This window comes from Artibeus jamaicensis, unplaced genomic scaffold (genome assembly GCF_021234435.1).
Source record: "Artibeus jamaicensis isolate MK-2021 breed Jamaican fruit bat unplaced genomic scaffold, CSHL_Jam_final contig_2377, whole genome shotgun sequence".
Classification (NCBI taxonomy): domain Eukaryota; kingdom Metazoa; phylum Chordata; class Mammalia; order Chiroptera; family Phyllostomidae; genus Artibeus; species Artibeus jamaicensis.
Genome location: NW_026521496.1, coordinates 570,873 through 585,227, shown reverse-complemented (window position 1 = coordinate 585,227; position 14,355 = coordinate 570,873). Strand labels below are relative to the sequence as shown.

General features: G+C 38.1%; 1 protein-coding gene across 1 annotated transcript in view; it reads left to right on the top strand.

Annotated features, from left to right (window-relative positions):
• Positions 1-14,355, top strand: part of HDAC8 (histone deacetylase 8) — a 256,878-nt gene that overhangs the window by 114,276 nt on the left and 128,247 nt on the right. Inside the window, exons 8-9 of the mRNA XM_037145454.2 lie at positions 4,765-4,937; positions 7,785-7,879. Of these exons, the coding sequence (XP_037001349.1) occupies positions 4,765-4,937; positions 7,785-7,879 (268 nt within the window). The remainder of the gene's footprint in view (positions 1-4,764; positions 4,938-7,784; positions 7,880-14,355) is intronic.

The following is a 14,355-nucleotide window of genomic DNA, read 5'->3' as shown; positions in this document are numbered from 1 at the left end:
ATAAACCAGTCAGAGACAGACAAGTACCATATGATTTTACTTATATGTGGAATCTAATGAACAAAATAAACAAACAAAATAGAAACAGACTCATAGATACTGAGAACAAACCGACAGCTGTCAGAGGGGAGTTGAGGGCCTGGGTGTAAGAGGGGAAGTAGATTAAGAAAAATACTCCTAGACACAGACTACAGTGTGGTGATGACCAGAGGAGAAGCTGGGTTGGGGGAAGCAGAAGAAGGTAAAGGGGGGATAAATGGTGATGGAAGGAGACTTGACTCAGGGTGGTAAACACACACTACAATGTACAGATGATGTATCATAGAAGTGTACCTTTGAAACCTATACAATTGTATTAACCAATGTCACTCTAATAAATTCAATAAGAAATCAAAACTATATAGGAGAAAAAAGGTTTTAGTGAATGAATGGATACTGAACTGCTGAGGATGATGAGAAGGAAAAGGAGTGACAAAAATTGTGAACCAGGTGCTGAAATCCTCAAAGGGAGGGGAAAGCATACATTGCAGGTATACAGATAAGAAATTTCATAATCTTTGAGTAGTATAAGCAAGTGACATTGACCTCAGAAAAGGAGAGACTGACAACAGGAAATAAGATGGAATTTGCAAGCAGCAATAGGAAAAGGAAGATTCAAATTTGTCTTTCCTCTTCCTGTAATACAGGAAGAATACACACTGTGTTTTCTCCTTTGACGCCTCCCACCGGATCTGTCACCTAGCCCTCTCATATTTTCCCAAATTTGCCTTACCTCACTTCCTGTTGCTTTTGTGCCCAGAATACTTAATATCCTTTTTTATTAATCCCTCTGTCTCCAAAATTTCTCTCTTTGGCCTTACATGCAACAGCAAAAACCAAGTTTCCTAAATATTATTTTTCAGCCACATCAATACTTATCTCATACTTTTTCAGCGGCTCCCATTTGACTGTCAAACCAAATGAAAACTTCCAGTCTTGAACTTAAAAGTGTCCACCATATAGCCCTCTAGGAGCTGTCCTCATTTCCTGATGCTTTGATGTTTATGCTGTATACAAAATACCCTACCTTTTTTCAAAGCTTCCAATTACCCTTTTCTCTACCCATCCTAATCTTTTATTTACTTTTCTTTCTAATCATAGATTCACAGGAGGTTGCAAAGAAATGTACAAAGAAGTCCCATGCACATTTCCTCCATCCTCCTCCATTGCTGATGTCTTGCACAATGATAATACAATTATCAAAATCACGACGTTGGCCCTGGCTGGTGTAGCTCAGTGGATTGAGCACGGGCCTGCGAACCAGAGTATCGCGGTTCGATTCCCAGTCGGGGCACATGCCTGGGTTGCAGGCCAGGTCCCCACTGGGGGACACATGAGTGGCAACCACACATTGATGTTTCTTTACCACTCTTTCTCCTTCCCTTCCCCTCTCTCTAAAAATAAATAAATAAAATATTAAAAAAAAATCACGACGTTGATATTGGTACAATCCCTAGAGCTTATTCAGTTTTCACCAGTGACACATGTACTGGTGTGTGTGTGTGTGTGTGTGTGTGTGTGTGTGTGTGTGTGTAGCTGTATGTGGGTTTGCATAACCACAACTGCTTCCACAGTCAAGATAAAGAACTGTACAGTCACCACAAGGTTCTATTGTACAACCACACCCATCCCTAACCCCTGGCAATCACTAATCTGTTCTCCATCCCTCTAATTATTATTTCACAAATGATATGTAAGTGGAATCATGCAGTATAGATTTGGGGATTACCCGTGTTCACCCAGTAGGATGACCCATTCAGGTTCTTTTACAGGGATCAGCAGTTTGTTTCTTTTTACTGATGAGCAATATTCCAGTGGTATGCATGTGCCACAGTTTGTTTAATTACTCACTTGTTGAAGTATATCTGAGTTGTTTCAAGTTTGGATTGGGAAAAATACAGCTTCTGTGAAATTTATGTACAAGTTCCTTTGTGAAAGTATCTCAATTTCTCTTGAATAAATGCCCAAGAATACAACTGCTGGATTGTACAATAAGTCTGCTTTTAGTTTTGACAGGAGCAGCCAAAGTATTGTCCAGACTGGCTATACCATTTTACATTCTCCCTACAAGGTATCTATGATGTAGTTTTTCCATAGCCTCACCAGCAATTGATGTTATTACTCTTTTTCATTTTAGCCATTTTGATAGGTGGCTCACTGTAGTTTTCCTCATCTTTTAAGACCTAAGTCATGAGTTACCCTTGTAGGGCTCTTTCTAACATCATCTGAAAAAAGTTGATTACTCTCTCCTCTGTGCCATCTTTGGTACTTCATGTATCATTGTATTTTAATTATTTATTGACATAATCTGAGTCTTCCCCTTTGCTCTGAGCCATGCAAAGATAAGAACTGTGCCACATTCATCTTTGTTCCTGCAATGTCTGGTACCGTTATATGCTGGACACACAGAGGGCAGTCACTCAGTTAATGTGTGCAAAGTAAGGACAAAATGAAAGAGGGAACTCCATCCCGTTTTCCACAGTGGCTGCACCAATCTGCATTCCTACCAACAGTGCACGAGGGTTCCCTTTTCTTCACATCCTCATCAATACTTGTTTGTTGATTTACCGATGGTAGCCATTCTGGTGGGTGTGAGGCAATATCTTATTGGGTTTTAATTTGCATTTCTGATGATTAGTGACATTGAGCATTTTTTCATATGTCTACTGGCCATCTGTATGTCCTCTTTAGAGAAGTGTCTATTAAGGCCCTTTGCCCATTTTTAATTGGATTGTTTTGTCTTCCTGGTGTTGGGTTGTATAAGTTCTTTATGTATTTTGGAAATTAACCCCTTGTCAGAAAGTTGCCAGAGGGGAAGGGGCACTGGATGAAAGAAGGCGAAGGGATTAGCCAAAAAACATATATGCATAGACATGGACAACAGTGAGGAGATGACTAGAGGAAAGTGGGGAGGGTGGAGGGAGGCAGGCAAAATGGGGGTAGGACATTGGTAATAGTGTAAACAATAAAAATGAAGTAAAAAAAGAATGAATGAGAAAACGTTAGTCTTTCTTGACTCCCCCTGCTCCCCATTATGCCATAAACCTTTCTAGAACAGAGATCATTCCTTCCGCTGTGTCTCACGGCAGTAGCTAATAGGGAGCTCTGTACATGCAGATGTTCAATAAATGTTGGCTAACTGTCCAGGTGGCTTATCATCTCTCTGCACCCAGGAGATAAGCATGTGAGAGAGAGGCTAGGGCTGAGTATTCCTGTATTGAATATCATATGTCATAAGTTTTATAATATTCTTATAATCTCCACAATCACTCAATATTTGTCTGTGTAGATGAGAAATCAAACCAAAACAGTCTTTTGAGTCAAAGAATGGCTCTGCAGCTGAGCACTTCTCAATAGTTTCAACGCCCATATTACATATGAATTTGAGATATTGGCATTTTATATCCCTGAGTTCTTTTTGCAGTTTCAGAAGGATCTGGGATGTTTCTGTTTTTGCTGCCCTGGTATAATTTGACATGTTGACTGTGAAGGGGTTATTAACCTCAGCATTTTTAATCACTTTTTGACTCTGCATTTTCTCAACTCTGAAGTATGTTAATTTGCACATGTTTATATGTCTCTGTGAGAGTTACTCAGGCCCTTGAGTACTGGAATATGTTTTGTCTGGGAACTAGATTGTAAGCCCCTTGAGAGCAGGGACCTTATAACTCCTAGGAATGCATTCTGGACATTGTCAGTATTCAATTAATGATAATACTGGAAACCAGACTAAGGTCATCTGTCACATTGACAACTTCCTTTTCCTTTATAAGGCTTCTGACTTTAAAAAAAGCTGTTAGGTTGATTTGATAGCATTTAATGATTCTACCGCAAATTATGCTCATTCTTACCTACTACAGTTTGTTCTCTATGCTGTTTTCAGATTTATAATTTTGGAGCAGTTGTTGTCATTCCCTTCCCTATAATACTCTGGTTACATATGAATTAGGGAGGCACTGCATTTCTTAACCCAGAAATCCTTTTTTTTTAAATTTTTTATTTTATGTTAATTGTTTAAGTACTGTTTTCTGCCTTTTACCCCCATCCCAGCCCACCCCCCAGCCCTCCCCACCTCCCTCCCGTTTGTACCCCCTCCTTGTTTTTGTCCGTGTGTCCTTTATACTTGTTCCTGTGAATCCTTCCCCTTTTTCCCTGAAATTCCCTCCCCTCTCCCCTCTGGTCACTGTCAACCTGCTCTCAATTTCGATCCTTTAGCATAATAAAAATTAAGCTGATAAATGTTTGTGCTTTCAAAGCATGTAATGCTCTTCACCAGCCCCCAGTGATAACTAAGTGATAAAGTCAAAGTATGTTGACAGTCTTAATTATCAGAAATAATCTTTACTGTCTAGTCAATATGTATGTCTTATTTTCCCAGACTGTAAAATGGAGTATATGTGTACACTATGTACTGTGGCTATTGAAGTTAAATTAATAATAATGTTTCAAGGGAGTATGAGTTCTAAAACTCAGGGCAAATTTGGTCCTTGGTGAGTAGGGAGGTGGATAGAATTTTTTTTGTAAATCAGTTTACTGAGGTATAATTGACATAGAGTCTGATTCACCCTTTCTAATGGAAAGTTTGATGAGTTTGACAAGTTGGATATTTTTTCCTTCACTATTTCCTGATTCAACTATACCTCCCACTGGCTGCACCACCACCACTCCTAGACCAAACTGACCTATCATTTTCTGCCATTTTTGTATTCCTTCTCTTTTCTACAGTGTACTGAAGGAGGTCTACATTGCCTTTAATCCCAAAGCAGTGGTCTTACAGCTGGGAGCTGATACAATAGCTGGGGATCCCATGTGCTCTTTTAACATGACTCCAGTGGGAATCGGCAAGTGTCTTAAGTACATCCTTCAGTGGAAATTGGCGACACTCATTTTGGGAGGAGGTGAGTACAAAGGAAGGTCGCCCAGGAGAATTTGTTGACCTTCTTCTACATTGCATTTATTGACACCGAGGAAAACTTGACTTTCTTAGATTAGATGGTATCTAATAAAATGGTCCAGTGGTCCAGGAGCCTGAGTCAGTGAATTCTGCTACCTTTACAGTTTGGCATAAGGCAGTACTCTGACACACTTCTGCTTAGTTTGGTATATGCACTGACTTCTTGGCACTCTGAAGCAAAATGTTCAATTCCTGAAGCAAATGTCTTTGGGTTAAAGGTGACACCAGATCTTATTAAGAATAGAGAGCGTCAACAGGGGACTCTGATCCATCTCCTCTCAATGTAGTATTTGACTCTCAGTTCTAATAATAATCTTATGGAAACAGCACTAAAATTCTAACCCCACCCAAATATGTGTAGAAAACACATGAATTCATTAAGCCTAAACTGATATCGGAAATGACTTATGCCCCTCACCCTCCTAAAAATGCATAGATTTGTTAAAACAAAGTAAAACTGAGATATCCAAAAAGGCTATTGGAGATTCTTGCCTTCAATGTGTACTGACGTTTTATATGACATAACCAACAGAAGGCTGAGTCTGTTCAACAGAAACATTTACACATCTGTGAAAGGGACCTTTCTCAACTTCAACTACCTTTGAAGATACTTTGCTTAGAATCGTCTATCTGTCTGGCATAATCTTTATTTTACTGGATGAATCGATCAATGTGTTAAAACAACATGGTCAAATTAGATTGAGCATACAATGAATGTATTATCCAACAGCTAATAGTTTGTTGTTTTGTCAACCTGTTGTAAAAACCAAAATTAGAGGAGACTGTAGGAAGGCCTTATGAATATGAATGAGCATTCAGTAAAAATACACAAGCCTGGTCCTTTGGCAACCTCAAATTCTAGAGGGATCAAAATTAAAGGTGTTTACAAGAGACAACATCTTATAAAAAACCAGAAAGAACTGTATTAACTTCAACTCAGGGAGAAGATAAAATTGATAAGTATTGTGTGACATATTACTTTCCTTGACAGCACAAAGGATGGTGATTAAGATACAGGTACAGTTAGGGAAGAAGAAAAAAGAACCCTTTTCACAATACATATCTGTTTCAATTCAACTGTTGTTAGCATTTTCAAAGCCTCTTAGCTTTTTCAGCCCAAAGTTTTGGCTTTTGAAATATGTGTATTCCTGAAAATGCTATGCATAAATGGAATTTTTGGAAATTATATGGTATGTACTCCAGAGAGAACTTATTACTTAAAACCTGTAGTGACTCTTTTGAAATCAAATAATCACCCCCATAGACAGGGGGAGGTTAAGAATAGTATAGGAAATGTAGAAGGCAAAGAACTTACATGTACAACCCATGGACATGAACTAAAGGGGGGAGGAAAGCAGGTGGGAGGGGATGTGCAGGGTGGAGGAGAATAAAGGGGGGGAATGGGACAACTGTAATAGCATAATCAATAAAATATATTTTAAAATAAATGAATAAAGACAAATAATCACTCCCAATAAGTCAACCTTAGAAATTCCTATTTTCTAAATCAGGAGTGTTTAAAGAGATACTTCTAGTATTTCACTTAAAATTTCAATTCCCAATAACACACAAATTCATAGAGTTGACCGTGTCCCTAAGCTTCAGTGGACCTATTTGAAGCCTAAAAGACACACTCCAGAAGCTCCAGCATCCCTGACCTTTCAAGTAGAAAGACTTAGGGAAAGGGTGACCACATGTCACAATTTATACGTATTATCTCAGTGTAATTATTAATGGTGTCTCCTTTCACTCCTAAAAGTGTAGCGTTTGGCCCTGACCTGTGTGGCTCAGTTGGTTGGGCCTCGTCCCACAAAGCGAAAGGTTGTACAAGAGGCAACTGACCAATGTTTCTCTTTCCCATCAATGTCTCTTTCCTTTTTCTCCCTCCTTTCCCATCTCTCTATAAATTAATTAATTAATTAATTAATAATTTTTAAAGTGTGCCGTATTTGGATGATAAATTTTATGATTGCCCTACCTAAAATAGATGAGGTTATATTTTCCTCAGGCTGCAGTGAGGTTAGGAAATCATTCCATTTTATCCTTACACTCTTGGAATTAAGCTAAAGGCCAATGTTCTAACGCTTGCATGGCTGAGCACATCTATTCAGAATAAAAATATGCTGATTACTAGCCAGTATATTAGCCAGTATAATATGGCTTCCGGGTGATTGTGCCAGGACCTGATGAGATGGATCAGAGTGTCAGTCAACAGTCCCCTTCCTCACCGCATTCTCTTTGATCTCTGTTACTAAGCCTGTATTTTGTGGAGAAGAGGAATGCTGATATTAAAAGAAGGGAGTCTGTTTCTGTTAGCATTTTCCTTTTCTCTTTCTTGGATGTATCTTAGAACTATATCTGCCAATAGATTTAATGTACAAACCATGTCCAGCAGTCATTTTATAGAATTGTTGCAAAATTCATCACAGGAACCTTCACACTAGGTAGGTCATCTCAAGAATCCAGGTTCCAGGAATCTCATTCTTACCAATGACTCTTGATGAAATTGAGGAGCTTAGCATCCCCAGGCGCATATTTGTTCCAAGACAAGGACCTTTTTAATCTTTGGAGGCCTTGAACTTCCCAGTTCCACACAGTTCATGGTCTGACTGGTCCACTAAATTCTGCCTACTAGCTGGTTTAAAAATATAAAGGGACGTTGGGGTGAAATTCTGCAAGTTGTCTTTTTAGCCCTTTTATTAAAACATTTTCTCCCCTTTCTTCCCCCTCTCCCTTTTCCTGCTGTTTTGTGACTATTCTTTCCTAACTTCACAATTCTTGGTGGAGACAGGAGGCTATAACCTTGCCAACACGGCTCGATGCTGGACATACTTGACCGGGGTCATCCTAGGGAAAACACTATCCTCTGAGATCCCAGATCATGAGGTAAGTAAGGCTCTGACAAGTCCTCTCTTCTTTAAGGGGAAGAGCTGAGTCATTCCACCTAATCAAAATCACGTCCTCACTACTCAATACCGTTTTGTTGAGAGACACTCCAATAACAATAACACACTGTCTTGGCAGAATAGTGGACTCTTGTTCCAAAATATCCAAGACCTTCTGCCTTTTTTACAAGAGATCTCAAAGGCCAACCAACTTTAATTTCTCAATTAATTACAGAGACTATGGGAAGGGGTCACCTGTTCACACAAAGAACTCTTTGGAATATGTATGTATTTTCATCCCCTACCTCAAAAAAGAAGCGGCAGTTTTCTCAATGTATAAGCTATGTTCTGGTCTATCTTTAAAAAGTCCCATAGCAGTATGTTGCACCTATGTTCTTTGGTGGTAGTCCTGATCTCTAAATTCTCTTTGAGTAATGTAAAATTTAAGAAACACAGACTCACCACAAAGACAGGTCTGGTGTTTTTCCAATGATTAACGGTAAACAGAGGTTGGGGCAGGACCACCAAAATGTGAACTGTCATTTGAACCCTCAGCATTTTGTTTAATCATATGAGATAGGGTTTATATTTCCCAAAGCCAAGATAACTGTTCTAGTTCTCTCAAAACAGGTTAATAGAAAGCTATCTGGGCCCTGTAAATGTGCTGATAATCCCTTACCCAAAGGTATATCTCTTCTCTTCCCACCTACTTCCACACCTGGCAGGAAGCACGTTATCACAGATCAGGATGTGTAGCCACAGGCCTTAGACTGTTTGACTTTATAATAATGAACCCATACCTGCTTCCCACTTTTCTCAAGCCAATTCCCAAGGTATAGAGATGGTACTTCGGTTATAACATTTTGAATCGCGCCAGATGCAGAAGCTGTGCACTGGAGCATTATGTTTTTGAAAGTTACTATTATTTTTAAAAAATTACAAACAACTTAAACTAATTTCCTTCCAATTTTCTTCTCACCACAGATGAGGTGTAATATGTACCTCACAAAAAACACTCAATGTATCTAGAATACAAATAGAAGGCAAACTATAATTTGAGACAGTTTGCTGGTGGCAGGATTCATAGAAGTCTCTTTCTTTGACTTGGCTTACCTTTATTCAGTATTTGGAAGCTTTATGAAATGTAAGAGTAAGTGAACAAATTACATTTGTGAACAAATATAATCATTGTTATTGCTGTGCAAATATCTCAAACTGCATTCTAATTTAAAGCATCAAGACCTGAAAAACTGATCAAGTTCTGTCAAAAAACAGTTTTAAGCATATACAAGCCTGAGTTGAGAATGTGTTCTATTCCTAGGAAACAATGCAAATCCATAGATTCATCTGTCTTAAAAGGTTGATAAAATTTTAGTAACAATGAATATTGCCTCTGGCATGTGGGAAGCTATGTGCCTCGGTGAGCATGGGCTTGGCCTTATAGATAGACATGTCCTGTCTTCATACTGATGTATTATGCCAGACTAAATGAAAGCCTAACCCAGTTCTTGGCACATAATAGGCATCTTTGAAGTCTAAATTTTCTCCTTCCCCTTTGCATGTTCCTGATGACTTCTTATAACCAGACATTTATGACTCTGTCATTCATAAATTCGTCCAAACCCTTTTTGAATCCCTTCTGTCATATCCTTCTGGTATTAGAGATGTGAGTCATCCAAGAAGGAACATAGAAAGAAATTGAAATGACAGCCTTCCAAGTACAATAAGGTAATATTTTAATAAAATTGCCAAACACAGACTCCACAGTGTGAAGGCATATATAAGTTTTGTGGCACAATACACATTTGCACACAAATATGCTTGTGGCCCTCTGTAATCATTTCAACAAATGGTAAAGCAAAAAATATTTATTGAGCACCCATTGTGTGCCAGGCACTATGCTAAGTGTCTTGGAAGATGCAAACACACCAAGGCCTTATCCCCTACCTCAAGCAGCCAGGAAGGTGGGTGGTATAAGTGCTGGGGGAATGTGTAGATATACAAATAATCGTATTACCAAGCAGAATAAAAACCACAAGAAAGGAGGAACAATGGCTATAGAGATGTGCATCAAATATAAACAGGATACAAAGGAGTATACAAAGTACTTTGCCCTCCAGGAGCTGAAAATATAATTGAGAAATATAGTCCGTGACAAGGTCAAGACTGCAGCAGTCAGCCACAGTCTGGCTGACTCCCTCACTGTCTTCGCTCTCAGTCTTGGGCTTTTGTTCTTCTGTCATTGGGGTAATTCTCCTCCTCCTCCTCCTCCTCCTCCTCCTCCTCCTCCTCCTCCTCCTCCTTCTCCTCCAGTGTCTTTCCCCCACCTCTCTACTGTCTTCATAGGTCCAGCTTCAAATCATATGCCCTTACCAATCCCTTACCTAAATATACCAAAACCCTTTCAGCTCTTTCTTCACATTTATTAAATGTTCCTTAATTCACTTAACAAATATTCATTGGGCCACTGCTACTTGTCAGGCCCTATTCAGACCTGGATTCAGGGATACAAATGCTAACAAGATAAACCCAGTACGCTCAAAAATCTCATCGTCTAATAAAGGCAATAGAATAATGTGCTCAAATCCAAGAAAGATGAGGAGCAGAGAGGAAATGTTTCATCAAAACTTTGAACTGAATCTTGGAAGCTGACTGGAAGAAGTGGGAAAAGCATTCTAAGCAAAGGGAAGCAGATTGGAAAAACCCTGATGCCTCATGGGATCACTGAGAAGTTTGATACATAAGGTTTATGAGTGAGAATGGGAAGGATAAAGGCTTGGTTGGAAATCGGGGCCAGAGAGTGAAGACCCTTGAATGCTACATTAAAGAGTCTCACTTTTTCCTGTGAAAACAGTTGAGCATTGGTTTTTAGAAAGCTCACTTGGTAGAGCATGGAAGATAGATTGCAAAGGAAGAGACTGGAGAAAGGCAACTCTGCTAAGAAGTTCAAGTACACTCCTGTAACACATAGAGTCTGCACCATTACTTGGTCATTTATGCTTTGGTTGTCTGCATTCCCCCTCAATGCATAGCAGAGTGTTAACCACCCACCTCGTATTGATTCATTGAATGAACAATTGAATCAGTGAGTGATTGAGTAATATTTATCTCAATTCACATTAGAAAACTTCTATTTTTAAAATGGAACAATTGGATTCATAATCTAGCCTTTTTTGTGTGTGGAAACAGTTTCACTCTAATAGCAACTACCCATTCGTTGCAAGAAGTACCAGGTCGATACCAGCTGAAGGAATTAGATGTATTCAGTGGAAAAGCATTGGCAAAATAGTGGACTCTTGGGATGTTTGCAAGGGATGTTGACCCGTTGGCAAAGGAAGAGAAGGAACTTGGGGAGGCAAGCCCAACACAAATGTTCAGTAGAAGTGATGAACCCTGGCTGGTGTGACCCAGCAGATTGAGTCCCAGCCTGCAAACCAAAGCATCACAAGTTCAATTCCCAGTCAGGGCACATGCATGGGTTGTGGGCCAAGACCCCAGTAGGGAGCATGCAAAAGGCAACCATACACTGATGTTTCTCTCCCTCTCTTTCTCCCTCCCTCTCTCTCTAAAAATAAATAAATAAATAAATAAATAAATAAATTAATTAATTAATTAAAAAACTGATTAGTGGTGAGATTTTAATCAGAACCCTCATGAGATGCAAAACTAGTGTTGCCATCAAGCCAGTGGTCCGGGAGTTAGTCCAAGCCCAGGAATTGGGGAGCCAGGTTGGTAAGCCAGGAATGGAATAAGGAAGTAATTCCAGCTGGAAGAAGCATTGAGCCCAGCTGGGAAAGCTGAGAGGAATGAAGCCTGCTCATATGACTGGCCCAGGTATGTCTACCATAGGGAAAGCCCAAAGGTGACACGGGGGTCTCATAAAAAACACCAATGGGTGGTTAATTTAGCAAAGCACCCACTCCATGTAATAAGACTTATGGGCTATTATATATGAAAATGTTCTGTATTCCAGTAATACTATTTGTATTCCATGATTTAAAAGAGAGTAAGGCCTCATGGTAATGGACAGCAGGGTGGGGACTGACTGAGGGAGCGGGGATGGGTGGAGCAGCCGGGAGCAAAGAGGAAAAATTGGGACAGCTGTAGTTGAACAACAATTAAAAAATAGAGTAAGGCAGTTATATTGTATTGTGCACTCATATATGTGTATATGTATACATTTACACAGATATATCAGTTATATGTAACACCTGAATCATCACATAGGCTTATAAACAAAATTTAGTGAACAAAAATATTTCCTTAGCCAGCTACTTTTGATGGAGTGTTAGATAAACTATGCCTCATTCATATGAGGGAATATATGTAACCATTGAAAAGAATTAACTTGATTTATAGAATTAACTTGATTTAATTAACTTGAATTAACTCAGTTATGATGAGTTTAGCAATGTTACATTATTCAAGATCATTAATTAATGAGTTTAGCAATGTTACGTTATTCAAGATCATTAATTAATGTTACCAGTAGCTTTTTCGTAGATTCCTTAGCTTGTTCCATGTATACAAACATGTCATTTGTGAATAGAGTTTTACTTATTCTATTATAATGTTCATGACTTTTATTTCTTTTTCTTGCCTTATTATACTTTTGGGATCTCCAATGCAAGGCTGAATAGAAGTAATAAGAGTGAACATCCTTGTCTTGTTCCCAATCACAGGGGGAAAACACTTCATCTTTCACAATGAAGTGTGGAATTGTGATGTTAGTTGTAGTGGGTGTTTTTTGGTAAATGTTTTTTATAAGATTAAGAAAGTTTCATTTTATTCCTAATTTACTGAGAATTATTCTCACAAATGAGTATTGGATTTTGTGAAATGCTTTTTCTTCATCTATTGAAATGATCTTGTGGTATCCTCTAATTGTGCCTTTATTTTAATATTGAAGTGACCTTGCATTCCTGGGATAAACCCTACTTGGCCATGGTATATTAACCACTTTATATATTGCTGGATTTAGTTTGCTGAAATTCTGTCAACAAATTTTGTGTCTGTGTTTGCAAGGGATGTTGTTGACCTGTTGTTTTCTTTCCTTGTAATATCTTTGTCTAGTTTTACAATCAGGGCAATGCTCATCTTATAAAATGACTTGGAAAGTATCCCTGCCTCCTCTATTTTCTGAAAGAGTTCATGTAAAATTGATAATAATCTTACTTAAAGGTTTGATAGAATTCATTTGAGTATGGAGTGAAAAACAGTTGAGCATGTAGTTTTTTTCATGGGAAGGTTTGAAATGATGAATTCTACTTTTTAAATAGTTATATGGCTATTCAGATTTTCTGTTTCTTCTTTTTTTTTAAGATTGTATTTATTTATCTTTAGAGGGGAAGGGAAGGAGATAGGGAGAGAAATGTCGATGTATGGTTGCTTCTCGTGCATCCCCTGCTGGGAACTGGCCTGCAACAAAGGCATGTGCCCTGACTGGGAATTGAACCACGGTTGTTTGGTTCACAGGCCTGCACTCAATCCACTGAGCTACACCAGCCAGGGCAGGTTTTCTGTTTCTTCTTGCTTCCATGTTGATAATTTGTCTTCAAGGGACTTGCCAATTCATTCATAATATTCCCTTATCATTCTTTCAATGTCTATAGAGCTGTAGTGATATCCAGTCTTTCATTCCTTGTATTGCTAATTTCTGTCCTTTTTTGTGATCATTTTGGCTTGTGGTTTATCAGTTTTATTGAACTGTAGTTTTTTTTCCCCCCAAAGAACCAGCTTTTAGTTTCATTGACTTTATTTTTCTTTTATTATTGCTGCTCATATCTTTGTTATTTCCTTGTATTGATTTTTAGTTATTTGTCTGGTTTCTTATGATAGAAATTTAGTTCATTGATTTTAAACATTTCCTCTTTTCTAATATAAATATTTCATGTTATAGATTTTCATCTAAGCACTACTTTAACTGTATCCCAGAAATTTTGATATGTTGTCATTTTTATTTCACTCAAAATATTTTCTGATTTTCTTCTTTGATGGGTTGTTTAGAAGCATGGGGTTTTAAAAATTAAGTTCCAGATATTTAATGACTTTTCAGATATTTTTCTATTTATATTAATTTTAATTTTGTTGTGCTCAGGTAATATACTTTGCATGAGTTTAGTACTTTTATACTTACTGAAATTTGTTTTGTGACCCAGTGGATAATCTGTCTTGGTAAATGTTTCATATGCAGTTTGCAAAGAATGTGTATTTTACTGTTATTGGATACCATTTTCTATTATTATTAATTAGGTCAGATAGATTAAGAATGTTGTTTATGTCTTCTATATTCCTAGTTTTCTGTGTGCTTGTTCTGTCAATTACTGAGAGAATTGAAATCTCCAACCATAATTTTGGATTTGGCTGCTTTTCTTTTTGGTTTTGTCATTTTGGGTTTCATGTAGTTTTGAAGTTTTGTTTTTAGATGTAGACATTTTTAGGTTTGTTATATGTTCTTGATGATTTAATCCTTTATTA